The 26,446-nt window shown below is 41.4% G+C and overlaps 1 protein-coding gene across 2 annotated transcripts in view; it reads left to right on the top strand.

Moving 5' to 3' along the window:
- The window catches only part of TLN2 (talin 2), a 147,078-nt gene that overhangs the window by 99,154 nt on the left and 21,478 nt on the right, over positions 1 to 26,446 (top strand). For both annotated transcript variants that reach the window (XM_059481927.1, XM_059481928.1), the window contains exons 31-50: positions 1,418 to 1,557; positions 4,223 to 4,316; positions 5,818 to 5,907; positions 7,052 to 7,174; positions 8,411 to 8,554; positions 9,071 to 9,232; positions 10,316 to 10,456; positions 11,557 to 11,738; positions 12,144 to 12,276; positions 13,687 to 13,788; positions 14,534 to 14,704; positions 15,323 to 15,469; positions 16,310 to 16,411; positions 17,736 to 17,855; positions 19,367 to 19,513; positions 20,242 to 20,408; positions 21,132 to 21,315; positions 21,937 to 22,062; positions 22,356 to 22,472; positions 24,516 to 24,701. In XM_059481927.1, coding sequence (XP_059337910.1) covers positions 1,418 to 1,557; positions 4,223 to 4,316; positions 5,818 to 5,907; positions 7,052 to 7,174; positions 8,411 to 8,554; positions 9,071 to 9,232; positions 10,316 to 10,456; positions 11,557 to 11,738; positions 12,144 to 12,276; positions 13,687 to 13,788; positions 14,534 to 14,704; positions 15,323 to 15,469; positions 16,310 to 16,411; positions 17,736 to 17,855; positions 19,367 to 19,513; positions 20,242 to 20,408; positions 21,132 to 21,315; positions 21,937 to 22,062; positions 22,356 to 22,472; positions 24,516 to 24,701 — 2,778 coding nt within the window. The remainder of the gene's footprint in view (positions 1 to 1,417; positions 1,558 to 4,222; positions 4,317 to 5,817; positions 5,908 to 7,051; positions 7,175 to 8,410; positions 8,555 to 9,070; positions 9,233 to 10,315; positions 10,457 to 11,556; positions 11,739 to 12,143; positions 12,277 to 13,686; positions 13,789 to 14,533; positions 14,705 to 15,322; positions 15,470 to 16,309; positions 16,412 to 17,735; positions 17,856 to 19,366; positions 19,514 to 20,241; positions 20,409 to 21,131; positions 21,316 to 21,936; positions 22,063 to 22,355; positions 22,473 to 24,515; positions 24,702 to 26,446) is intronic.

Raw genomic sequence — 26,446 nt, 5'->3', positions numbered from 1 at the left:
TTAGTGGATAGAGTTGTGCTGAGCTACAGTAATTGGTCATTTGCCTATGATTTAGCATAACACATGTCAGCATATAAAAAGGAATTGTGTATCAGAAGAGATGGGAGGACTAGCAGAAAAAAGAATCTGCAGATGGTTTTACCCTGGTTTGTAGGAGGATCCTGCAAACCCCAGAAATGATTGCCAGAAAGCAGCCAGGAGGGCCTGAGTGTGTCAGCCCTTTGAAGTCTTTTATGAAAGGTCTCTAGAGCAGATACTTTGTACACAGAACTGAGTAGAGACATCTGACAGTGGTTGGTGATTATTTTCCATCAGGACTCCATCATTCAGGTTCCAGATGTGTGAAGTGAGTTAGGCCACATATACAGCTGACTCTGAGTAGTAGTGAGGTACCTGACTGTCTCTTTAGCTGTGGACCACACTGACTTTTAGAATGTTTTGTTTGAGGCAATTCAGTGAAGGCAGAGGTAGAAACAATGCTGCAAATGGCTGCTTGAAATCTTGAAATGAGAATCCAGCTGCTGGTGACCTTGTGGCCCTTGTGAATTTGCTGATCCTGCTGGCACAGGGGGTGGTTATTATTCTGAATTATTAATGGCTGATCTTTCAAATGAGAAGGCCTTCTGTATGTAGTTATTTGGCCTGAACAGAAGCAATACCAGGGATTTTGGGGGACTAGAAAAATATAGGGGTAGGGAGGAAGTAGAATGTAGTAAATATAGAGTAAAAGCTATTCATACCAACTGAATAATATGCAACCCCTTTACATAAAACTGTGAACAGACTGTTAGAAAAAATGGGTTCACTTCTACTGATCATTGGCAGAAGAATCTAGTCACTGCTGTTTACTGTAAAGATGCAATAATTTTCTGTAACTGGATTTAAATACAGGTTTCCCTTTCCAAGCAAGGGCTTAAAATAAGTAATAGAACATCCAAATCAGAATGTTGACCAAAATAGGCTTATAGAAAGTCATTTTATTGGGAAAGATTGCTTCCTGGAGGCTATTTTTGTGTGAGCAATTCCAGTTAGATGCTGGAGAAGCCTGTGGGCTGCACAAAGGGTGCCAGAGAGCCTGCACTGACTGACTAATGGGAAGCAGTTGTGCCAGGCAGAGACACATAAGAGTCTTGTCAACAAAAGCATTGTTCAACAAGTAGGGAAGTTCCTCCATTGCTCATTTGTGAATGCTACCAGTGTTAGAAGCCAAGCTGTTTGTTGGAAGGGTCTTTTTGTGTTATGTAAGTGAAGCTAGGGGCACCTGTCTGGGTGAAGGATGGCTTGAGCCCTCCTTCTCTGAGCTCACCTCTGTCAGTGGTTTCAGGTGGATAAATAAACTGGGTCTCCATGTGTGGTTTTAGCACACTCTCTTGATTGCTAATTTTGTACTTAATGTTATGCTGCTGTGGTTTTCCAGACTAAAGAGGACCAGATTCAAGTGATAGGTAACCTCAAGAGCATCTCAATGGCTTCCAGCAAGCTGTTACTGGCTGCCAAGTCTCTGTCTGTTGATCCTGGAGCTCCTAATGCCAAGAACCTCTTAGCAGCAGCAGCAAGGTAAGGATGTGTTGCTTGCTTTGTTTTCCTGGGATATTTGCTTTTCTCTGTGGTATTTATATTGTGCTTATATATTTTTCTACTATTGACAGTTAAGTGGTTGGAACCTGCAGTTCTGTTTAAATGGAAGTAGGCCAGGGGAGAGTTGGAGTAGTTCCTCACCTGGGATAACTTGTTACCCTTGTGGAAATAGGAACAGCATTTGAGAACTTGGCCTGGTTTTTGAAAGGAACCCCAGTGTATTTTACTTACTGGTTTCTCACTATCTGTGTTCATTCCAGGCATAGCTAACATTAAGCTTCTCAGTCCCTGAAAGAAAAGAAATGGAATATATTCTTAAATAAAATGTGCTTAGAAATCAGCTCTTTATCACTAACAGTGTGCATATGTGTATGATCAGGAATGCTTGAAAGGGTTAGATGCTACATTTCTGCAGTGGAGCATACCCTTACTTTAAGGATTATAAATCCACTCCCTGAGTAAAGGACTCCTTAAGGACTCACACTACTTTACTTTGTTGTATTTTGTTTAAGAAAACATCTGTCTTATCTCCCTGGAGATAAATAACATCTATGACAATTATAGATAACCAAAGACAGGCTGCTTAGAAGTGAAGGAGTCACATGAGATTTTGTTACTGCTGCAGCATCAAGCTGCTCCAGATTTCTGCTTTAGGCTTGGAGCATTCCTGACGGGAGTGTAGAGGAATTTCACCCCAGTGAAACCAGGTAGTTGTAAGTTCCTGCCAGGTTGGGATTCCCTCTGTGGAAGCATTTAATAGAAAAAGGGAGGTGAGCCAGGTCAAGCCTTCAGCTGTCCTGTGTGTGTGCATGTGTGAGACCTTACACAGACAGCACAGAGCTGTGTGAGGTTAACACTGCACCAGTTCTGGTTGTGTTTAAGGTGCTGAGGTGACACTGTGCTCCCTTCTCAGACCCCTGTTCTGGCTTGGGACAAGCTTGCCAGGGCTCTCTTCTCTTTCCCTGCTATGATACAATCAGGGGCAAATATTTGTACTTTCTCTCTTATGAAAATGAAAGAAGAGGCACAACTGCCTTATTATAAGATAGCTTTTCTTCTCATTTTTCTCTCATCCTCAGTGGTACTGTGATTAGTCTGGGGTTTTGCTGGGTTTGTGTTGCTTTCTCCCCATTTGCACCAGCTGTAAGAGACACCAGCTTTTTCAGTAGTCTTGTCTTCCTTGTGGAGGGATTTTTCTTGACCACCTCTGACAGGGCAGCAGCACTGGCTGAGTTCCCTGCAGGGTCCAATATTTGTGTGTTGTATTTGATGAAAACAGATGTGGCCTTTAGAGTCCTAGCAGTCCTCTGCCACTCTGGGATTGGTGTTTGAGGGGCCACCTTCCTGGTTCTACTGTGTCCAAATGGTTTTCAGAGTAATGTCTGTACACTGGATGGATTCCTGGAAGAGGTACCTGGTGTGTAATAATGATATTTGTGATCATGTGGCCTCTTTAACAAAGCTGATAATTCTCTCTCTTCAATTGCTGATATTCTCTGAGTCAATATGAATTGTGTCTCAGATTAGAATCAACAGCAGACAAGATATTTTTGTGTGAAGTTTCTCTGGGAGTGAACAGAATTTCAGTTTTTGTCCTGTATTCCTATGTCTGTATGCAATGATTATTTTCTGATGCATAGAAATCACTGATGTTCAGCAGGTGAACACCAAGTCCTCCACAAGGACACCAAGGCTGCTGAAAAGGGTAGGAGTCTCAGTTAAACATGTCTATTAGTTTCCATTCTTTTGCCTGGAATTTAACATAAACATGTTAAATGTAATAAGCACATCCTGTTTCCTCTTGTAACAGTAGGATACCATCCAGCCAGGTAATCATGATAAGTTATCAAGTGCCTGTTTTCTGAAAGGGAAAGTGATGCAAATGCTGTTCAGTTTCCAAGGCCAGAGGAAAGCATACTCTCCATGCACTCCAATTTCACTGATTTTCTCTTCTTCTAGATGCCACTTTTCCTGGCTTGTTAGTCATGAGTCTGAGTTAATGTAGTTATAATGAATGTTGTCTATTATCAGAGCATTGATCAGAAAGACAGACAGTGACTGTGGTATGTCAGGTTCAGCCTGTGTGCAGGAGCTGTGAACTCCCACAGGAACACAATGCCTTTGCATAACTTGTTCTCTGGGGATATAAACCTATGGGAGAATATCAATTATTTGTTAAAGAGAAAAAAGACTGATTCACTAAAAGACTATAGATATAGCAGGATTGTGTGTGTTACAGTATGTGAGACAAGACTGCTAGAGAAAGGTAAATAACATTTACTTTACATTCACCATTGTTTTCCATACCAGACACTTGTTTCTGGATCCTTCAGGGCTTCTGGGCTGGAAGTTGAGAAATTATTCAGTTAATGTCAGACCTGGAGAAGTGCTGAAATACCTTTTAGCAGCTACATGTGTCACTGTGACAGTGTAATAGGTTGACCTTGACCTGCTGCCAGGTGATGTTGTGTCCTTTGTCACCAGTGTTTTCCCAGATGTGCCACCAGTTTGGCTGCTGGGCTCAGCTGTGTAGTAGATAATCCAAGTTGTATAACTTTATGCAGTATACATTTAATGACAACAGTTTTACTAAGAGGAATAGTTCAATTTTAAAATGCACCTTCTTTCCTCCTACTCTCCCCAGAGCTGTGACTGAGAGTATAAACCAGCTCATCACACTGTGCACCCAACAAGCTCCTGGGCAGAAGGAATGTGATAATGCACTCAGAGAACTGGAGGTATTACTATATGTCAAAAGTTCTTATGTTGTTTCCCTTATATTCTGTGTCTGAATAGCTCCTGATACTGTCCTCTCACTTCATCTGTGGCAGGGGTTTTAGCTGTGTACAAGGTGAGCATGGAACCCATGTAAACATCTGGTAGGTTTGGCCAGAATGAAATTTGCTGCCCTGTCCCCATCTCCTCTGTCCTGCCCTCCAAAGATACACTTTAGTCCCTATTATTCATACTTACTGTTCATTAAGGAAGAATCATGACAAGATGGATGTTTTCCAGTGCACTGGAGGGAGCTGCAATATCTTGATTTTTCCACTTGCAAGAAGTTGTTGCTGACATCCCACTTTAGGATGATGTTTGGAATCTTCTACCTTGACCATTCTTAGTGTAGACTTTTAATGCCTTGTTTGTGCCTTCCCTGTCAGACTGATACAATGTGTGTGTCAATACAGGTTCTTGCAAGATAAGTTCTTGGTCCTGAGTGAAAGATTTGGCTGGCTAAATAATGGGTCAGTTGAGAGACCTCCACTGATCACAGACAGGCCACTGTCAGTAGAAGGAAATAATCTTTTAATTTCAACTAGATATTTGTTGGTTACTGTCAAGGTCAAAACATCAAGGGGTGACTGGCCTGTGTGGAGAGCATAAAATACCATTAAAATTTTTATTTCCAGCCCTTAGTATCACAAGGATACCAAAGTCATTTCAGGATATTGTGATTTTTCTTAATATGCAAGTCCATACTGATTTCACTTTCATCAGAAGGATTAAAAGTCTTTTCTGCATGATATTTGGCAGTAAAATAGTGTTCCTTAAGACTTGAAAAAAGGTGTGCTACAGATATTTTAATGTATAAAAGAATTAGTCTCCTGCATTTTGCAGCTTTTTACAAGTTTCATTATCTAACTACATTCATTCTTCTCAATGGATATGTGACTGATTGTCACATTGTTATATTCAGGACTCAGAATCACCTCAAAAAAAGAAATTAAACCCAACTGTGTAGTTTCCTGGCAGAAAATTTTCCTGTGCTGGGGGAATCTGATACTGTAAGAGGCAGGCAGGTGTACTCAGTTCAGTAACCCTTTGTGTTTCCAGACAATGCTCAACAAATGGCAGCTGCTTTTCTTATCACTTCTTTAAATCTGGTTATGAAATATAAAATAGTACTGAAAGCATGTGTTACACTGTTGACACCTGACAGAAAACCAGATTGTCTCATGTCAAGCTGAGCACCTTTGGCCATATATCACTCATCACAAACACGAGGTAAACCTGAGTTTCCAAGAGATTGGTGGTGCACAAACATGGAGTTCCCAGAGCTCAGTTCCTGTTGGGTGCAGTTTCCTGCATGGCACACCCTCAGGAATGTGTAGCTTTGGCTGCTTGCTGGAGACAAACATGTCAGCTTACACTGGGATAAGCAGAATAGGCATGAAGGTCTGTGTTCTTCTCAGCTCAGTGTTTCAGAGTGTCAATAATCAGTTGCTTTCACTATTTCAGACAGTGAAGGGAATGCTGGATAACCCAAATGAGCCTGTGAGTGATCTCTCATATTTTGATTGTATTGAGGGCGTCATGGAAAACTCCAAGGTAATTTCTTTTTCCCACCTCTCTGTGAGTTATAAAATGTGTTTGGATTTTCAAAGGTTTCCACATGCATATTGAACGTTAGAGGTGCAGTCAGTGTTTATTGCTAAAATGGCTGCTACACTCCTTGATAAACTCTGCCTGAGATTGGTTTCTTACAGGTAATTTCAGGTTTTGGTCACTTACTGTATTGCCTCAGTAAGAAATTTTTAATTAAGTGACAGGTACACAATGCTCTGAAAGCTTCTGCTCTCTCCCTTCCTCTCCTTGACATGCAGTAGACAGCATGCCATACTTTGGGTGCTGTATTTTGACTGCAGCTATGTTAGAACAGCCCAAAGCATGAATGGGAGGGCTTGACAATGAAATCCCATTCTGCCAAATGTCTGAGCAGTCCAGACACCCCACCACATCAGAAAACCTGTGGGAAACTTCTTCACTTACTTTTAATCAAACTCTGCTGTACATCTTCCTTTGAAGCTGGCTTTCGTGTCCTTATTATTTGATTTGTTGGAATGGTCTCATATTCCTTCTTCTCTAAAAGAAAATACGTAATGGATGTGTGTGTCATCTTGCATCTGATGCTGTACTGCAGTCAGAGCTCATTTTGAATTCTAAATCCAAGTGAACTGAATTCAGTGGGACATAATGTGGGAATTCATGTGCATTCTGACCCTAAGATGGTTCCAGAAGTCCAGGTGCAGTTCATTCCCACTAAGCTTCAGTGAGTTTGGGTACAAAGATGATCCTGTAGGTGTCAACAGCATCTGCAGGACTGCCATGCAGGCTGCATGAAATGCACCTAGTGCCAGGTTAGCTGTTAATTAAATAATAATTAATTAATAAATAATAATTAATAATAATAAATAATTAATGGATGACAGCAGAATGAATGAGGGGTAATTCTGTACCCTCTCAGTCATTTGAGCTGCAGCAGAGCTTCTGTTCCCTGTCAGTCCAGTGTTGGTGAGCATGCCTGATCCCTGACATGACACAGAGCAATGTGCCCACTTTAGAGAAATCTAAATATTCAGAAGCTAAGTCCAGGGGGTTTGTGGGCCAAAATGGGTTTCAGGCCAGCAATTGCTTGCCTCTAAGTGGAAGGGATGCATATTTGGAAGATAACTTTGTTTTTTTAATTTCTGAGGTTCTTGGAGAATCAATGGCAGGCATTTCCCAGAATGCAAAAACTGGGGATCTTCTAGTCTTTGGAGAATGTGTTGGAGTTGCATCCAAGGCTCTTTGTGGCCTCACAGAGGCAGCAGCTCAGGTAAGAGACTGAAGGCTGTAAAGCAATTAAGATTTTATTTTTTAGCAAGCTCATGTTCTGGGTCTGTAATCTGAAATTCACTTCCCTGTGATCAAGCAAGTGATGAGTTTGTATTACACAGTGTGTTCTGTGTATGTCACAGAAATTGCACAAAGTGCAGGAGGAGCAGAGTGCAATAACATGAGTATTTTCTAAGGAAGGGAAATACCATGTAGAAGGAAGCTTTGCTGAGGATAAAGCAAAGCTGCAGCATATGGAATTCATGTTTCTAGTTCAAGCTCAGAACTGTTATATCATAGAGACATGCACAAAAAAGCCACAGTTAAAAGTAATAAATCAAGTTGTAGTTTGTAGAAGTTCTTAGGGAGCACTACAAGTTTCAGACATTGAAACTAAAACGAAACCTGTTTCAGCTGTTCAGATACTTTTGGAATAACCAAAATTCTAAATTAGGGTCTGATCTCTGTGGTTTCACTGATCTGATAACAATATAGTGAACTATAAAGAGCTGATACAGTCACCTTGGTGAAGGATTTGGCTGTGAGGATCATGCTCTGCATCTGAAAAGCTCTTCTTAATTTCCCCAAATGTGTAATGCATTGGTATGGACTAAATCTCGTTCACATCTAACTCTGAGTCGCCTTACTGGCATATTAAGGTGACAGATAATTGTACCTGTATTAGAGATGAGGAATCTTCATGTGATTGTGACAGTTAAGTTGTGGTTGTTGAGAGGCATGAAACTTTTAACTGAGAGAGGAGGTAAGGTTGGCCATCAGACACTCTGGGCTGCAGTGAGACCAGCAGCTGCAGGCCTGGTAGGACCTGCACTCAGCAGAAGTGCCATTGCTGGATTGCTTTTATGGTCTTGACAAAACCCTCCACTGCCTCCAACTATGGCTAATACAGTAAATAATTTGCCAGTACCTGCAATCCTTAAAGCTCTATTGGCTGTGCAAGTGACAAGCAATGCTTTCAGGAACAGCAGTTGTCTGAACAGTGGACTATTAGTTTTGTTTCAACTAATTAAATTTCTCAAGTGTAAGGGTATATTTTCTTGGTTTCAGTGGATTCTGGTGATGTATTGCTAAAAACAAATGGTAATTGTGTTTCACAGTATGATTTCTGAATTATCTCTGACCACCATGTGCTATGACATATGGCCAGCTTACCAGAGATCCTAGACACAATGAACATGATTTATTAGGATTGTTTTCTTCTTTTCCCCATTTGTAGGCTGCTTACCTGGTCGGTATCTCAGATCCAAACAGCCAGGCTGGTCAGCAGGGCCTCGTTGACCCAATCCAGTTTGCCCGTGCCAACCAAGCGATCCAGATGGCCTGTCAGAACCTGGTGGATCCAGCAAGCAGCCCATCCCAGGTGATGCAGAGGGACCATCCCTGTTGGGACAAGGGACTTTGCTTTGTTCCTGTCCATTCCAAGGAGTTTTGGTTGGACTCTGTTGCCTGGCTTTGGATGCTGATGCGCAGAGCTGCAGTGTGGTTACTGTCCCACAGTAACCTCATTGTGCCTGTTCTGTGCTGGCTTTTACAGGTCCTAAACATTGTGGGTTAAAACATAGTACCTGTTCTGTGCTGGTTTTTACAGGTCCTAAACCTTGTGCCTGTTCTCTGCTGGCTTTTACAGGTCCTAAACCTTTTGGGTTAAGACATTGTGCCTGTTCTGTGCTGGTTTTTACAGGTCCTAAACCTTGTGCCTGTTCTGTGCTGGCTTTAACAGGTCCTAAACCTTGTGCCTGTTCTGTGCTGGCTTTAACAGGTCCTAAACCTTGTGCCTGTTCTGTGCTGGCTTTAACAGGTCCTAAACCTTGTGCCTGTTCTGTGCTGGTTTTTACAGGTCCTAAACCTTGTGCCTGTTCTGTGCTGGCTTTTACAGGTGCTATCAGCTGCCACCATCGTGGCCAAGCACACGTCTGCTCTGTGCAACGCCTGTCGCATTGCTTCATCAAAAACAGCAAATCCTGTTGCCAAGAGACACTTTGTGCAATCTGCCAAGGAAGTTGCAAACAGCACTGCTAACCTGGTTAAAACTATCAAGGTACAAATGCTGCTCAGTTGTGCTTTCTTCTTCCTTTGTGATTTAGAGGGTTTTCTTGTTTGGTTTTTTCCCCCTGTTGAGACACAATCAGAACAGTTATAAATATCTTTTTATATTCTTGGGCATGCATGCTTTAAAAAATAACTAATTAAATTTTTGAAGATCTGAATTGGAAAACATGTTCAATGGAGTAACTGCTGAATTCAAGTTGAAAAAAATTGGGTAGTTTTAATATTAGGAGAGACAGCTGACCCATCCAGTATGAAGGGATTGATGTATTTAATGATCTTGCACCATAATAATCTGCAAGCAACTGAATGTGAAGGTTTTTAATGGTGTTAAGTTCCCCAGTATATGGAGGTTTTTGGAGCTGCTTCTGACAGCTTTACCTTATCAACAGAGGAAAAAAAAAAGGAAATAAATAATAGTGGGAACCAAACAGAAGCCATTTATGTTGTCTCTTGTTAATAGTAACCTTTTATTTTCAAGATTTCTTCCAGCAGTTTGGTAGGGAGTAGGTTTTTTCATGCAAGCAGAAGTAATATTTGTGAAGCTGTGGAGAATTCACAAGTCTGAACCCTTCTGGAAGCCATTAACTGATCTAATCTGATTTCATTAGCTGAAATGTTTATTCTGATTGTGAGAGAGATCAGTTGACTTGGGTGAAAATGAGAGCAATATATTAATGATTTGCTTAAAACAAAAATAACTGAGAATTTTCAAAATTTGCCCATAGAAAACAACCACCTTCACAAACCACAAAAAGATGGGAGTTAGCCTCTTCCACCTTTGGAGTGTGAGGTCCTGGGACACTTGAGAGACTTGAGTCTCATCAGAGAGAGACCTGAGGGATTCATCAGAGTGCAGTGACAGAAAACCTGCAGCAGTTTAGGGTCAGTAACCAGCTGAGGAAGGAAACACACTCCTAAAAGATCACATTCTTTGCATCAGTCTTGTTTATGAAGGAGCTTTCAAATATCCTCAACATGCAGTGGTTTAAAACTAGGAAGACTTAAGTCCTCTTCCTTCCATTTTGCTAAAGAAACCTGTTCAGGCAGAGCTCAATCCTGATTTCATTTCCAGGCACTGGATGGAGATTTCTCAGAGGAGAACCGCAACAAGTGCAGAACTGCCACTGCACCTTTAATAGAGGCTGTGGAAAATCTGACAGCATTTGCTTCAAACCCAGAATTTGTCAGCATCCCAGCACAGATCAGCACTGAGGTAAGGCAGGATACTGCATTTCCATCCTCCAAAAGCTGGAAATGTTGAATTAATCACAAGTTGGGAGAGAGTGAGTGTAAAAACCCCAAAATATTTCCTTGGCTTTCTGGGTGTTCTCAGGGCATTCTGCTGTCTTGTGTTTAACCTCTGACATTGACTTTTCTATCAGCAGGTTGCACAGTTTGGCTACAGTAAGTGCTGCAAGTCTGCTGTTATCAAAGCCATACAGCACAGGGGATTTGCATGTTTTGGTAGCTGGATCCTTCCATGCAATACAATTGTAAATACCCTTTGTTTTCCCTCAAGAGCAGTTTTAACAAATGGAACCTAGTTAGTTCTGACAAGAATCAAAAAGATGTTGCTGGGTTTTTTCCTTTTTGCCCACAAGTTCTCCATCCTCAAACTGTGTAACTACAGCAGAGTAGAATGTTAAGAGACTAAGGGATTCATTGAGTTTGGGTTTTTTCACAGGGAAAAGATAAAAAAGAAAACCCCTCAAGCTCTGTAAAAGCTTTGGAGTAGAGGTCATGTGTTGTTGCTGGCCCTCCAGGGGCTGCTTCCTGCTTTTGTCAGGCTCTGTTCCAGATGGCAGTATCAGATGATGCAGCAGCTGTTGCACTCTTACAGCTGTGGGGCTGTAACTGAAATCTAAATGTGTCCTCCAGGCCTGTGGTACCTGGATTTATCAGATTATAAAATAAAATACATACACAGATGAAAAGCCAGTCAAGAATCATCAGTCATCACTTGGAGTTAATCTGACTGGGGAAAGGGCACATCTGTTGATGACAAGAATTTTTGTGACAAAGTGTATTTTCAGTGATATTTCTGTAGTCTGCAACTGGACAAGTCATTGTTTCTCAGCTGGAAAATGCATTTCTTGAGACATATTTCTTAAGTATGTTTCAGAGAAGGCTATTGGACTGATTGTTTTTGTTCTATTTCTGTGTTGACTATCTGTGAATATAATAGTACAATGGAGGGGATTATAATTCCATTTTAATGCTGTTAATTAAATAGACTTTTAGGAGCAGAAGGTGTGGATGAACTTGAACAATAATTCAGATGTTCTTTCTGTTCTTATACCTTCTTGACCACAGGGATCACAAGCACAGGAGCCAATTCTGGTTTCTGCCAGGACAATGTTGGAGAGCTCATCTTTGTTGATCAAAACTGCCCGTTCTCTGGCTATCAATCCCAAAGACCCTCCTACATGGTCTGTACTAGCAGGGCATTCCCACACAGTCTCAGATTCTATCAAGAGTCTTATTACCTCTATCAGGTATGTCTTCTGTAGCAATTGAGCTACTGTTCATAAAGAAAAATGCCATATGGCCATTAGCACTGTTATTTTTCTCTGATGGAAATGACTCTGTGATGCACAATATCTCCCCAGTTACACTGGGTGTTTAATCATAATTGATGACTGCAGCACCCTGCAGCACAGGGCTGTTGTGTGTTTGTGTTCTGTTCTCCTTCTCTGGTTCCACCCCCAATTCACTCTAAGGTAAATGTAATAAAGAATGCTGTGGAAAATGAACACTAGCTGATATTACCTCCATGGAGATCGTGTAGCAACATGCAGGAAATAAGTTTTTGGGTTGTTTTTTTTTTTTAAGAGGTCCTGTGTGCATTCAGGAAAGACCCTGCTCCTTGCACCATGCTCAGCTGAGTGTTTGTCTTGCAGGGACAAGGCCCCAGGGCAGCGTGAATGTGATTTCTCCATCGATGGCATCAACAGGTGCATCAGGGACATTGAGCAGGCGTCGCTGGCTGCTGTGAGCCAGAGCCTGGCCACCAGGGATGACATCTCTGTGGAGGTGAGGCAGAGGGCAGGGACAGACACAGCAGGGCTGGACACCCTGCTGCTCAACCACAGCACTGCCAGTGAGGGGAGAAATGTCCTTGTTGGGGTCTTTCTAGGCAAAGTCATACACAGACAAAAGTGAATCACTTCTTCAAAGATCCCAAAATCACCAGGGAGTAGTAGGGGTGAAAGTAGTTATTTTTTGCTGCCACCCACATTTTACTCTTACTTCCTATGCTGAAATGACAGACTGATAGAGTTTTTGTGGTGCCTTGCCATGTGGAAACTAGGATTAGGTTCTGAAGATTCTTAATAAATTTGTTTCTGAAGCTGGTCTGTTATAGAAGTCCAATGACATAAATGTCAATGTTCTTTATTCTTAATGCCTAATTTGTCCTTTGATAAGTGAAATTTGAAGTTGATATTGATATGTTCACTTTAAGAAAGCTTCCCTCTTCAGTGTGTCAACCCACACTGAGATTCTCATCTTGGTATTTATGCCTTTTCATACTGTTTTTTCCTGAACTGACATGTTTATTGGAGTGGCTCCTTCAGGCTGTAACATTGCATACTAAAAACATGTCAGACCAAATGAAGCTGTGCAAAAGAAGTCATTGCAGGAAATATGTTATCATTCATTTTAATTGAAATGCAGTTATTGTGTTCACCATGTTGAACTGAAGTAAATGTTACCAAAAATGGCAGTTATAAAGCAGTAAAGGAATGTAACAAAGGGCAAAAACAATTTTTTTTCTGTTCCCTATCATGAGAGTGACCTTAATCCTGATGGCTGTCAAGACATCAAGTGCCTCTGAATTAAAAGCCAGTATTTATGTCTTGACCAGGCCACTAATATGCTTTTAATGTCTTTACTCCTGTCCTGCAGATTGTAATCAGGAGGTCACTCCTCATCTCTGTCCTTCAGAGATGTGACATTTTTCCTTTGCCAGTGGACTTGTCCCACTTGCTTCAAAATCTGTGGCAGAGTTTTTTGCTCTTGCATTGTATTTTTTGCTTTGAAAAATGTCTCATCACACTTAAATCAGTGCTCCTGGCAGTTTTCTGATTGGTGCAGTGATACTAAATCTTTATCAGGGTGAAAATAGCTTGGGAGGTGTCAGGGGGTCCTTAATCACATTGCAGTGAGAAAGAACACCTAGCCCTGAGTTTGCTGGTGTCAGCACTCTCTCCCCAGATCTGTCATATAAACCTAAGAGGAGCAGGCCCATCTCAGGGCTGCTGTTGTTGAAAGAGGATAAGGGAGAAGAAATGAGGCAGTATGTGAGGAAAACCAGCAGTGTGGATTCCTGCATTCTGCCATAGCAGGTCACTTGAACAGCTTTGAGGGTGTTGGCTGGTCCAAGGGTGATTTTCAAGTGGGAGAACAGCTGTGATAGCAACTGACAATTTCTCTCTCTTTTAGGCTCTACAGGAGCAGCTGACCTCAGTTGTACAGGAAATTGGCCACCTCATTGATCCCATAGCCACTGCAGCTCGGGGAGAGGCAGCTCAGCTGGGGCACAAGGTACTGTGCTGCCATGACAGAGGCTTTTGAGATCTTGGACAGCTGAATGTTAGGGAAGAGCCCAATTTGATGGCAGTTTCTCTTCCTATGGGAGAGCAGAAGAACACATTTGTAGTAAGAAAAAAAGGGTGGAAGTTTCAAATACTCAGAGCCAAGACCAAATAAAGCTTTTTACATGTTGGGCTAGAGGGGAGAGATTCTTATTGAGGTTTTTGGTTAGGGGCCTTGTGTAAATGTCTCTCTCTCCTCTGTTATATGTTATATAAGTAGAGTCAAGCTCATGCTTGTAGGATGTCTGTCCAAAAAAACAGATGTTAGAATGCACATACCAAAAGCATATTTACCATGGTTATTGCAAGATTTAGAAGTTTCTCACATAGCAAGTTGTCATCCTGTATATTCTTGAGAGTAAAAACTGCAGAGGCAACAAAGATTGAGAGGTTCCTCCCTTGCCCAGAGGAGATGTTGAATAGCACGTGGCTCCTGTGACAGTCTTGAACAGTCTGATGGAACCTCAAGGGGCCATGTGCTTGTGGAGGAGCAGACCTGTGGCTTTGCAAAGGAGTTGGGCAGTGAGGGCAGACCCAGTCCCTGGGCACATGATCCAAACCCAGTGCTGTACAGTGCAGGAGCACTGTGCTCCTTGAGCTAACCCACATCCCAGGGGCAAGCAGGGAATGTGTTTTCTCTGTTCCACCTGAGAGGTGTGGTTAATGGCTTCCTGGGGTTCTTCTGGCTTTCTTAGGTAACACAGCTGGCAAGTTACTTCGAACCCCTCGTTTCAGCTGCAGTTGGTGTGGCATCCAAGACACTGAATCATCAGCAACAGATGACTGTGCTGGACCAGAGCAAGACTCTAGCAGAATCTGCCTTACAGATACTGTATGCTGCCAAAGAAGGGGGAGGAAACCCCAAGGTAAGGTGGTTGTGTGGCATTAAGGGTGAGAGTAGAAGGCAAGAATGGCAGAAAACCCAGCATGTACCTGCTGAACAGCCAAGGGATATGTCTGCAGTCCAAGTGCCAGTGGCAGCTCTCCTGGTGTCTCCTGAGAGTAGGAACATTTCTCCAGGACAGGATTCCAGTCTTCTCACAGCATTGTCTCAGGGGTCACAGTCAGGGTATGACAGCAGCAATCTAGGCTTCTACAGAGAAAGCAAAGGGTTAAAAAGCAGGGCTTGTCTGGTGCATGGCCCAATGGTTTGGGGACCCTTGGCAGGAAAGAGCAGCATTACACAGCATTACATAACTCAGGTGCCATTGGTGGCTTTCAGAGAGTTGCTGTCTTTAGAGGACATTCAAAAAGGCTGTGGCACCTGAGGCTGAAAGTGTCATGTGCCACAGCTCCTTGTAGGAGTTACCAAGTTTTGTTCTGTCTGCTTTGCTGCAGTGTTTTGACTTGTCATCTTTGCCCAGAGGTGTTATTTTCAGTGCCTTTACTGTTTTAATTTCTTACACTTCTGATTCATTCATACACATTGTTTTGCAGAGAGAAAATCTCTGACTGTCTCAGTTCTCTCATTCTGTGTCCTCCAGGCATCTCACACTCACGATGCCATCACTGAGGCTGCACAGCTGATGAAGGAGGCTGTGGATGACATCATGGTCACTTTAAATGAAGCTGCAAGTGAAGTTGGCATGGTTGGAGGTATGGTGGACTCAATTGCAGAGGCAATGACCAAGGTGAGCATAGAAATAAACCCCTTTCTCACTTTGTGTTTGAAAGCTGATCCACAATGCAGAGCTTTGGACAAACTGGTGCTGATTTAGTGTTCAGTCATGAAATGTTGTCACAGGAAACCTGAAGATTATTTGATTTTGCATATTGTAAAATAAAACTGATGTGGGCCATGGTGCTCACGTTTACAACCTACATGGTACCTGTCAGTAGAATTCCTACAAAATATTTGTTCTGTAATATTCTGCCATTTAACTATCATCTTAGGTCAAGTGACCTCTTACTTTTGCTTCCTTTTTTTTCCCTAATTTTTCATGTTAGTCTCTTAAATGAACAGCAGCCAACCTTGAAGCAAGTTACTTTCAGAGAAGCTGTCAAAGCCTGAAATGCCCTGCTGTGCTTTGTAATGCATTCTACCGAAGATGTATGGTTGCAAAGTGTACATGAGTTCAATCCAAATATTTGGCCTTTCCTATCCTGACTTAAAGATTAAATACTTTAGCATATAAAGAAATCTTACATTATCTTCTGTCATGAACATTTTGGTTTGTAACTGTTTCACCTTTCTCTGTTAGCAGAGAAGAGCAAATTATTTGATCTTGCATGAGAAGTAAACCTCATGCTCAAAAACTGTACTTTGCTCTGTACATTCTCTGCATTTTCCATGCTCATAACCTGGGGTCAAGTATTTGCTGAACTTCTTTGTACATCCTGGTGCACTTTTTTCACTTGTGTATCTTGAGAGAGATCACAGAATTGAATATATAATACAATTTTACTGTTGCCTGTAAAGTATGCTGTTTATTGTGAATTTTTAATGCTGTGGTTTTCCCTTTGTCTTGCAGCTGGATGAAGGTACACCTCCAGATCCAAAAGGAACTTTTGTTGATTATCAGACCACTGTGGTGAAATATTCTAAAGCCATTGCTGTTACAGCACAGGAAATGGTAAGAAATTACCTTGGCAAGGTCCAAATTCCATGTACGTAAGGAACACGGAATTATCTGCACAGTATTGAGACACTCTTGATCACCAAATTTTCAATAACCTCATCTCTTTTGGGGTAATAGAGCAAAAGGAGTGATGATCTTGTTGATTTGACTCTTGCATCTTAGTGGTATAATAATGGAGGGGTACTCTACAGGAGGAGCACTGGATTGTATTGTGGCCTTTCTGCACAAAAGCTCTTTCTTTGGCTCATTTTTTGAGAGGAAATAAAAGGAAAACCACATGTTTTTTCATCAGTCCATATAACTGGGCTGAAATGCCACCTTTTGTTCATCAACGACTTTGGGATAATTTTTCACACTTACTGTTTCATGTAGCAAGTGAAATAGCATCAGTGTTTTCAAAGCTCTATAATGCTTCATGAATGAATGCAGATCAACATCCCACACTATCCTTTTCTTTTATTTCTATGACTCACCTGGGTTTAAAGAAAGAAAAAAGTGACACCTCTTGAATTGAGATTTTTCTTGACTTGTGTTTCACAGTAATGCATAATGTGTCTTCCCTTGGAACAGTACAGTGGTTGCTAATTTGTTGTTGAGAGAGTTGATGTTTCTGTGAGTGCTACAGACAGGACTTTTCATGAAGTTGATTGCTCTTGAAGTCAAGACAGGTCCATGATTCTGCTATCTATGACAGTAAAAATTGGTCTAAAACTAGTTTTGTCCCAGGAATGGACCTCCATTGCATTTACTTACATTAATTTGAGACAGAAGAACTATCTCTGTTAAAAGATAGGAATTTTCTAAAGAGAGATTCAGTTATTTGTACTGAGACATTCTGTGTCATCCTGCCTATTTCTTCTCCATCCTGTTCCCTCATCTGAGATGTGTTTTGCATTGTTCCTCAGATTTTTTCCATTTCCGTGCTTCCACATCTCAGCTGAGGCTGATGGGGATTAGCTCACCTTTGACAAAATGAGATGGCTGTGACACACAAACCCCACTTTCCTTCCCAGTCTGAATAGTTGTACCTGGCCAATGGCCCCCTGTGTGTCAAAGAGTGAAGTATTGGCTCTAACTGCTGCTCTTGGATTCCTCGGTGTCTGCAGCACCTGCCCAGTTGCCATGACTCTAATAAAGCATGTTTGCTTGAGTTTCCTCTGGAATTCTTGCTGGAGGACACGTCCATTCCATGGCAAGCGGATTACCCCATTTTATCAGCGTGGCCAAACAGATGAGTGTGCTTCTAACTGGGGTGTATTAACAAGTTATCCTCACGCCTGTCCATTTTCTGTTTCTCTTGCCTGTGTTCTCTTTGCAGATGACTAAGTCGGTTACTAACCCGGAGGAGCTGGGAGGACTGGCATCGCAAATGACCAATGACTATGGGCATTTGGCTCTGCAGGGCCGAATGGCTGCAGCTACGGCAGAACCTGAGGAGGTCTGCAGCCCTTAGACCTCTTTATTCCCTCTACATGGTGGTGTTAACAAGGGTGTTCTTTTACTGTGAAGAGCACAGTAAAGGTGACAAGCCTTGTTATAAGAATTGCCCAGTCAAAAAAACAGAAACCTGTTGTCAAAAGCTCTGTCTGGCTTTAGAAAGAAACAGCTCAGGATAAAAGTGGATAATTCCATAGACAACAACAGAACCTCCTAAATTACTTGGGGCTTTCACCCACAGGCAACTTGTAAATACAATGAAAACTCTTAAAACTCTTCACTTGTTACTATGTGGCTTTCCTTCAATCTTGCATGTTTTGACAAGTTACAAATATTTATATTTTTTTTAATCTTGCCTGTAAGTGATTTTAAGTATAACTTGCTATCCTAAAAGTGAGATTCTTCACACTTTAATCACATGGGGCACAAGTGTCTTTTGCTGAACGACATCCTCCATAGCTCAGAGCTGGAATGTGATGTGGGACAAGTATCTTACTTGCCTCATGCTACATGAGGAGGATGGGCTGTTCACCTCAGTTGCATTAACCTGTTTGGGAGTTGCTGCATCTTCTCTGAGCACAGCTGCACAGCCCTTTCACCCCTCTCTTCTTACTGGAGCATAGACAAACTTTGTCAAGATGGGGTAGAGGGTATCTCACCTTCTCCAGATGTATCAGATTATCTACATAAAAGTCTTTTCAAGAGTTTTTGACTTTGTGCTTACACATCCTGCTGATAGACTTAAGTGTTTTGTGCTCAGCAGCTACATGAAAAGCAATTGCACTTGGCCCAATATTGTTAAATTGAATTACGATTTCTGCATGTTACTTTGTGCCTGAGGTTAAAATAATTCCATTTGTGATACTAATGGCTGTGATTCCTGCTCATGGATTAATCCCAAATCACCCTGGAATGAGGGCATACATGCAGGGACTACAGCTATGTTTCAGAAGAGGGACTGCACATATTAGGATGTAGGATTATTAATAAATCAGAAGTAATAGCAGGATTTTCCCCATTTCAGTGCTCCACATGGATGTGATTGATTCTGGAGAGTGAAGACTGTGCAAGGTTCAAAACCAAGCAAAAAGAATCACATACTTACCTACTTTTTGACCCAGTTTCAGCAGTGAACACTACCATGTGCTTTTACCTGCTGAACATACCTTGAGTACAGCTCATGCTGACAGGGCAGTTCTGGACAGTGCATTGTTTAAATGTGAAGTTGCACATGGTTGAATTATGTCCCTTTGACTCAGTTACCTCCTTACCCTTCTCTTTCTGAGTCATTCCTGCCCTGTTTCATGAGGGAGCCTTTATAGGGTTGTGCTTCATGTGTAGATGCAATTACATCTGTGCTTTTTTTCTGATCTTTGGAGAAGTTATAGTGGTGGGCAAAATATTGATATTCACCAGAGAGACAGTGTTTCCATTTCTGTTGACACTGTGTACCAGCATGACATTTATTTATTTGCTTTCTTCCTTTTTCCCTGTGCCTTCTTTGCCATCTAGATTGGGTTCCAGATCAGGACTCGGGTGCAGGAGCTTGGCCATGGGTGTATATTTCTTGTACAAAAAGCTGGAGCTCTCCAGATATGCCCTACAGACAGCTACACCAAAAGGGAGTTGATAGAATGTGCTCGTGCTGTCACAGAAAAGGTGAGCTGGCTTTCCTTGTTACCCCCTGGTATTTGTCTACCCAGCTCCCACTGGGAGTAAACCAGTCAAACTGGATTCAGGAAAGTGTTTCTTTTAGCTTTGCACTGTAGTACAACAGTGTCTGAATTACCCAAAGGTCTTGCTTCTCTTTCAAGCATTCAGTGTTCCTGTGCTGGATTAGCCCATGATAGTCCTTCCTCAGGCCTTGCAATAAAACTTCAATCTCCTATCAGAGGGAGATTGGTCCAAACAATCTCCTAAGATGTGAGATGGCTCTTGTGCCTTACGGGGCACTCCCAGGTCACAGTTACTGTGAGGTTGGTCAGTGACATGTGGTTTCATGCAGCAATGTCCTCCCCTTTTAGGACAGAACTGCCTCGAACTGCATCTTCAAACTCTGGGGCTTCTTGTTCCTTGGAAACATCCCCTTCAAATAAATGTCCCGGGTAGTTTTGTTGAACCCTTTTGATGGCATCTCTCTCCTTTTATTGGACATGAACATTGAGAGTTGGTGCCAGGAGTTTTCACATCTCACCAAACACCATTGGTTCAGCCTGTGTGAATGTGCTCTCAGCTGTACCAGTTTCATGATGGATCCCAGGAGCAGTGACAATTCCAAATTTAGACAGAGTTAGACAGTACCTAGTAATTAAGTTAAAGCTGATAAAGAGAGTAGTAATGATTCACAGGACCAACTTTCTTTCAATTGTTTCTTTGTGCTCTTCTAGGTCTCCTTGGTTTTATCTGCCCTCCAAGCAGGGAACAAAGGCACACAAGCCTGTATCACTGCAGCCAGTGCTGTGTCTGGGATAATTGCAGATCTGGACACCACTATCATGTTTGCTACTGCTGGAACCCTTAATGCTGAGAACAATGAATCATTTGCAGATCACAGGTCAGTGTTGCTGGAAAAGATGGAAGAGTGTGTGCCCAGGGGAACAGTGGAACTGGCAGAAGAGACTGGGACATGGAGATAAATTTTTACCTTTTTGGATTCCTGTGAATGAAACTGAATGAGGCAGGGGAGTGAGAGGAGGAATAGGAAACCTGGAATGTGACTTGTTTGTGAACTACATACTCAAAATTATTTCTTCTTTTACCTAAATGTTGCTTTGGCTTTGTTGTCCTGACATGTCAAAACACGGATACGGGTGGGAGGGGGTGGGGAACCCTGACCAGGACACACTCTCTGTTCATGCTGCCATTCTTCCTTCTACCTCCCTCACCTGTGACTACTTCAGTTTTTCTTACAATATGCTCATTATTATGGATGTTCGTCAGCTGGTACTTCTCTCACAGCATGGCCATATTTTATTTTAGTATTCAAATACAATGATCTCCCATGCTACTGCCCAATCTCTTTCTTTTCAAGACGGGCTCATTTTATTACACTGCCCTGCATTTGCCCCAAATGCTCTGCTGCTGTTTTCATAGTTGCTTTTGGTTTTGTTTTCTTTTAACTTACACCTTTGACCTGTGTTGTGTTATGTTATGAAGGGACATTGGTATGATGATTTAGATCAGCTCTTTCATGTTAGTCACCATAACTCTGGAAAACACATTTTTTCCCCTCTTCTCATTTTCCACTGCCTCTCTGCTTCCTCTTCTTTTGCTACAGGGAAAATATCCTGAAAACAGCAAAAGCTTTAGTTGAAGACACAAAATTGTTGGTTTCTGGTGCTGCCTCAAGTCAGGACAAACTGGCCCAAGCAGCTCAGTCATCAGCTAACACCATCACACAACTTGCTGAGGTAGTAAAATTGGGAGCAGCGAGCTTGGGATCTGATGATCCTGAAACACAGGTGAGAAGTTTTAAGATTTTCTGATACTCTTACAGAGAACAGTTTTCATTTGGTAGAACTTTGTGTGATTTAATGCTTTTAGGAAACACAATATGGTTCATCTCCTCTGGAAGTTTTCTGGGTTTACTCAGATATCACTTGTTTAGAATACAGTCAAAAGGCTCAAGCATTGATTGGAACGAGTCAGGCCTTTGTGTAATCCTTCTGCTTTTATTTCACTGCTGTGTTCCAGCTGGGATGCTTCTGGCAAGTATTGGCTCATTTTTACTGACCTGTCATTGGATCTCTGGCTCATCCCAGTTTTGTTCTGAAGAGCTTGCAGGGCTTTAAAGCTGCTTTATCCAGCTTATGTCTGGACTGTGCTGTGTATTATTTGTGTAGGCTGACAAACTCTTGCCATTCTCCAGCTATATGTGTCTTGTTTTTCAATTAACTCTACAACTTTTTTATGTGGATAATCCCTAATATTTCTTCAGTTTCTTGTTTGGATCTCAGTAAAATGGAGGCAGGCAAGCAAATTGCAGATGTTTGAAAAAGACACAGATTTCTTTTAGCTGTGGTCTAAAAATCACACCTTCATGCTTTATTGCCTGAGCCTTATGGCTGTTTCTCATTCCTTAGGTTGTTCTGATCAATGCTATCAAGGATGTTGCAAAAGCCCTTTCTGATCTCATTAGTGCCACCAAAGGAGCTGCCAGCAAACCAGCAGATGATCCATCCATGTACCAGCTGAAAGGTGCTGCCAAGGTAAAACCTTAGTGTTAATTTTATTTGCAAGTGTCTGTGCAATCACATTTGATAAACATGTGGAATTTTGATGTCAGCATTTTCTAATTGCCTGAAAACACCTTTATTTGTTTAATTATCATGGTATCATGGCCAACACAAGAGTTGGTATTTAGTCCTGTAACAAGTAGAATTCATGAAATCTCTTAGGTCCTATTAGAATTGACAATGCTTCCCAGCTTGCCTTGCCTCATACCCTGAACACAGGAGGAAGGATTCACATGTTATTTTTTTGCTTTGCTTCTCCTCTTCAGGTGATGGTAACAAATGTCACATCCCTCTTGAAGACTGTTAAAGCAGTAGAAGATGAAGCCACTCGAGGGACAAGAGCCCTTGAGGCCACAATTGAGTACATCAAACAGGAGCTCACGGTACAGAACTGAATTGTTGTAGTGGTTTTTGCAAGTGTGTCCTTACACAAAGCTGGGAGCAATTGCTTGTTTTATCATTAGACCTTCAGCTTTCAGTACAGATATTGTTTTCTGATCTGATGCTGTTCACTTTTTTTTCATCCTGGCTTTGGTAGTGTCTCCTCAACATCACTCTCATCTGTGTCTGCAGTTCAAACTTGTTTCTATTTTTCCCTTATTATGGAATGATTGCACCTGTGATACATGGCCTGCTGTGAATATCCTGTGTAAGCAGGAATTAATGGCAGTGTGGAATTCTCTCTCAAATGAAGTGTTATACCATGACAATTGTTTTCCTTCCTCTTAAGACATAAAGTATATTTAGGGTTTTTTCTTTGCTAGCATAATCATGAATGACATAAATTAATACCTGCATGATTGTGAAGAAGCCTGATTTTTTCCTTCCTCTAGTTACAGTCCATTTTTGTTTTAAAAAGCCCTGTAGATACAGTCTTCAGCAGGAAATGCTTTGTTATATAGGCAGTGGATTAGCAATTCTTACACCATAACTGCACTGTGGCACCATTTTGTCTTGTCAAATGCTCTCCATCAAACATCCACTTTTTACTGTGTGAGCAAAGCTGTTGTAATGAGGAAATTTATTTTAAAATATTTTCTTTTTAAATATCTGTTTATAGTCATTGGGAATTCATATGGCAGTCATGAGACCTCCTGATGTGGTTCCTGATCAGGCATGTTCTGTACATTATCTCACCAGTTACTGTTGTGTATCCTCATGAAGGCCTGGCTGTTACATCCCATCCTGTAACTCTGAGCTAAACCCTGCTCAGATCTGTCACTGGGTTATCACATCATTCTCAGTTTGGTTGGTACCTGTTTGAAGTGTTCCTCTTGCTTTTGTCAGCATTGCTGAGGGCTGGACCTCTGCTTGTGGTGTTGTCATCTCATTCCTGGGGAGAACAGAGGGTGGCACACAGGTACTCAAGAAAATGTGTCAGGCTTGATCTGGAATTCCAGGGGCTGACTCTGAGCAACACTGAGGGATGTCTTTGCATGTACAACTAGAATTCATTTTTTAACATTGCTTCTGTTTCTGGAGAGAAGTGAAAAACTGATTTACCAGGAGCACAGGATGGACCAGGCTCACTGTGTCCAGACATTTGCATTCTGAAACCACTGGCCTGCTTAGGTTGCACTGTGTGTGGTCAAGAAATCTCCTGATTAATTGTGCACTCCAAATTGCCCCTGCACAGTAAAATAATGGCAGGCAAATAAAGGGTGTACATTAAAAGAAAGGCAAGCAAATACAGACTAAAGCTTGGGAGAAGAAAACATGTGATCAAATTAAGGTTGTGCAGCTCTTGTTACCTACACCTTCCCACAGTTCCAGTATTCCATAATTTGTGTATTGTCAGGTAATTTGAACTATTTTCACATTATTCACCCTGCAAAATTCTATCTTCAGGTTTCTAAGGGAGACTAAATATAGCCTCAGAGACAACGCTCCACCTCTGCTTTTTTAAGACACATTTGAATATTTTAGTGGTGATGTTCTCAGTCTCCACTGCTCTGTGCTATCAACAAGCACTGGGTAGGGTCCAGCCTCTGCAGGGGAAGGATCTCCTTATGTCATCAGACCAGGCTAAACAGCAGTCAGGATGAGAAAAGAATATAATGAAAGGAGCAGAAAGAATATAATGAAAGGAATTACTGTTCCTTTCATAATATTACTGTGCCTTTCATTTTCACCTGGTAAGGCTCTGAACAGCTGCCTGTAACTGTTTTGTGGGTAGTTAAATGCAGATGAGATTAAAGGGTTAACCTTTTTTATTGTCTCCTTCCCTCAGCTTATTGTTCCTCCGTGGTGTCTGTAGGTGAGCAGGCTTATCAGATCCAGGCCCATGACAAGCAGCAATGATATCCAAGTTCTCCAAATATGTTTCTCATTTCCTGCTGTTCAAAGGCTGCTTCCTTTTGCTGTCTCTCTCGTGGTTGTTCTGCTCTGACTTGGCTATCAGTCTTTCCCTCTGCTTTCATTTTTAGGTGTTTCAGTCCAGTGAGGTTCCAGAGAAGACATCATCACCTGAGGAATCCATCCGGATGACGAAAGGCATCACCATGGCAACTGCCAAAGCTGTGGCAGCTGGGAACTCGTGCAGGCAGGAGGATGTGATTGCCACAGCAAACCTGAGCCGCAAGGCAGTGTCTGACATGCTGACAGCCTGTAAGGTAAACATTCCCTTCCTTGCTGACACTGCTCTTCTTGTGTTTGTGCCTCTAAATCCATAGAACGTTGTGTATTTTGTTCAGTTTTCTGCTTTTCGTATGAGAAAGTTAAGGTAATTTTAAGGAAAGCTCTTTCAGGAAGGGTTTTTTGTGAATTTTTTGAAATTTCCTGGTTTCCAGTCAGGAGACAAACAATTTGTGCAAGTAGTAGAATATACAAATATTCCTGTGGTCACAAATATAATTTCAGGGTTCCTAGAACAGTGAAAGGATTGGTGAAAGAAATCACTCTGATCTGTCTTTAATTCTTTTCCCCCTAAGTCTGTGGGTTTGCTCAATTTCTTTTGTTCTTTTCAAAAATGTGTGCAATTTTTATTGCAAATTTTTATAAAAATAGCTGTAGCTCTATTTTCTACACTGTATGCTACATAAATGACTCTTAAGCCATTTGGCCTTGTTCTGATGATAAAATTTCTAGGCATAAATAATTAAAAAATGGGATTATGAAGATCTCATTCTATTTGATTTTCAGTAGTGATCGTAGTAGCAAACTGCCTTTGCCTGTAAATCACAGTTATTTACTTTTGCCTTTCCATTTATGGAAGGTGACAGTGAAATAATGGTGCTCTGTGTGGTGTCTGATTTTCAGTATCTGGTCAAATCCTAACTGCCTACATCAGTCCCAGAGTGATTTTTAGCCTAATACTGCCCAAACAGAAGGGTTATTTTGTTTTAAATATGATCCTCTTTCAAAAGTGCAAGTTCTGCTTTAGAACTGCCTTTATACAAAACCATTGAATGAAACTTTTTATATTGACTTAGCTTTGTAGCAGGTTTTTTAGTGTCTAACCACTTTGCATGCTTCAGATTTTGATTTATCTTTCCAAACAGGCAGCAAATTCTCAGGAACAGAATCCTCTGGTTTTAGTAATGTTATAAAACACTTCCATGCATGCACAGCCCACTACATTTTAAAGGACCTACCCTTTGGACTAAAGCTAGTTTTTCTTTCTCTGACTCTATGGATTGACAAATACTAGAAAAACTAGGTTTTTGCTTTACTAAAAAGGAATTCTCAGAGTCTTCAAATACTCAACACGTTTGAATTGAACCCGGAACCAAAATTTCTTTTGAATATCTATTTATGAACATTCATTTTTAAATGTTTTTATGTCTACATTTGCTCCCAGTTAATTTAATGATTTTGAATGGTTTGTGCACTGTAAGTGGCTGACAGTATGAAGCTTCCTGTAAATGGAACAGTGGAGGTCTGGGATGCTGGAAAAGCCTTTGTGATCTCCCAGGGAATTGCTTTCACAAAGAAAGGATCCTACAGAAGGAAAAGGGCTGGGAATTATTTTACTTGCTGTAATTACACAGTGCCAAGGCCTGAGATCTAGTCTACTTTCTTAACACCAAGACCATTTATTGGACAAACAAGAATAAAAGTCTCCAAGAATACTAATTTTTGTGCATTTATCTAAAATGTATGAGAAAATAGCTGTATCATTTAACAAAGATTTTAAATGCAGATTTTTAACCAGACTTGATTTAGAAAACTTCGTTTCTATGAATTTTGCTCAGAGTCTTAGAAATCTTATGCCATTAATTCTACAAATTGATTACTGGATGTGGCATTTCCATGATAAGCCACATTCCTTGAATTTTAGGGATAGGAACCAGCACTCTTAGCCCTACTACACTGTAAAAGCTGTGTGATGCAATGGGACTTGGGTTTTGTGGTATTT

This window comes from Ammospiza nelsoni, chromosome 14, assembly GCF_027579445.1.
Source record: "Ammospiza nelsoni isolate bAmmNel1 chromosome 14, bAmmNel1.pri, whole genome shotgun sequence".
NCBI classification, from domain to species: Eukaryota; Metazoa; Chordata; class Aves; order Passeriformes; family Passerellidae; genus Ammospiza; species Ammospiza nelsoni.
The sequence above is the reverse complement of the archived record's forward strand: the minus strand, read 5'-3'. Positions and strand labels throughout refer to the sequence as shown.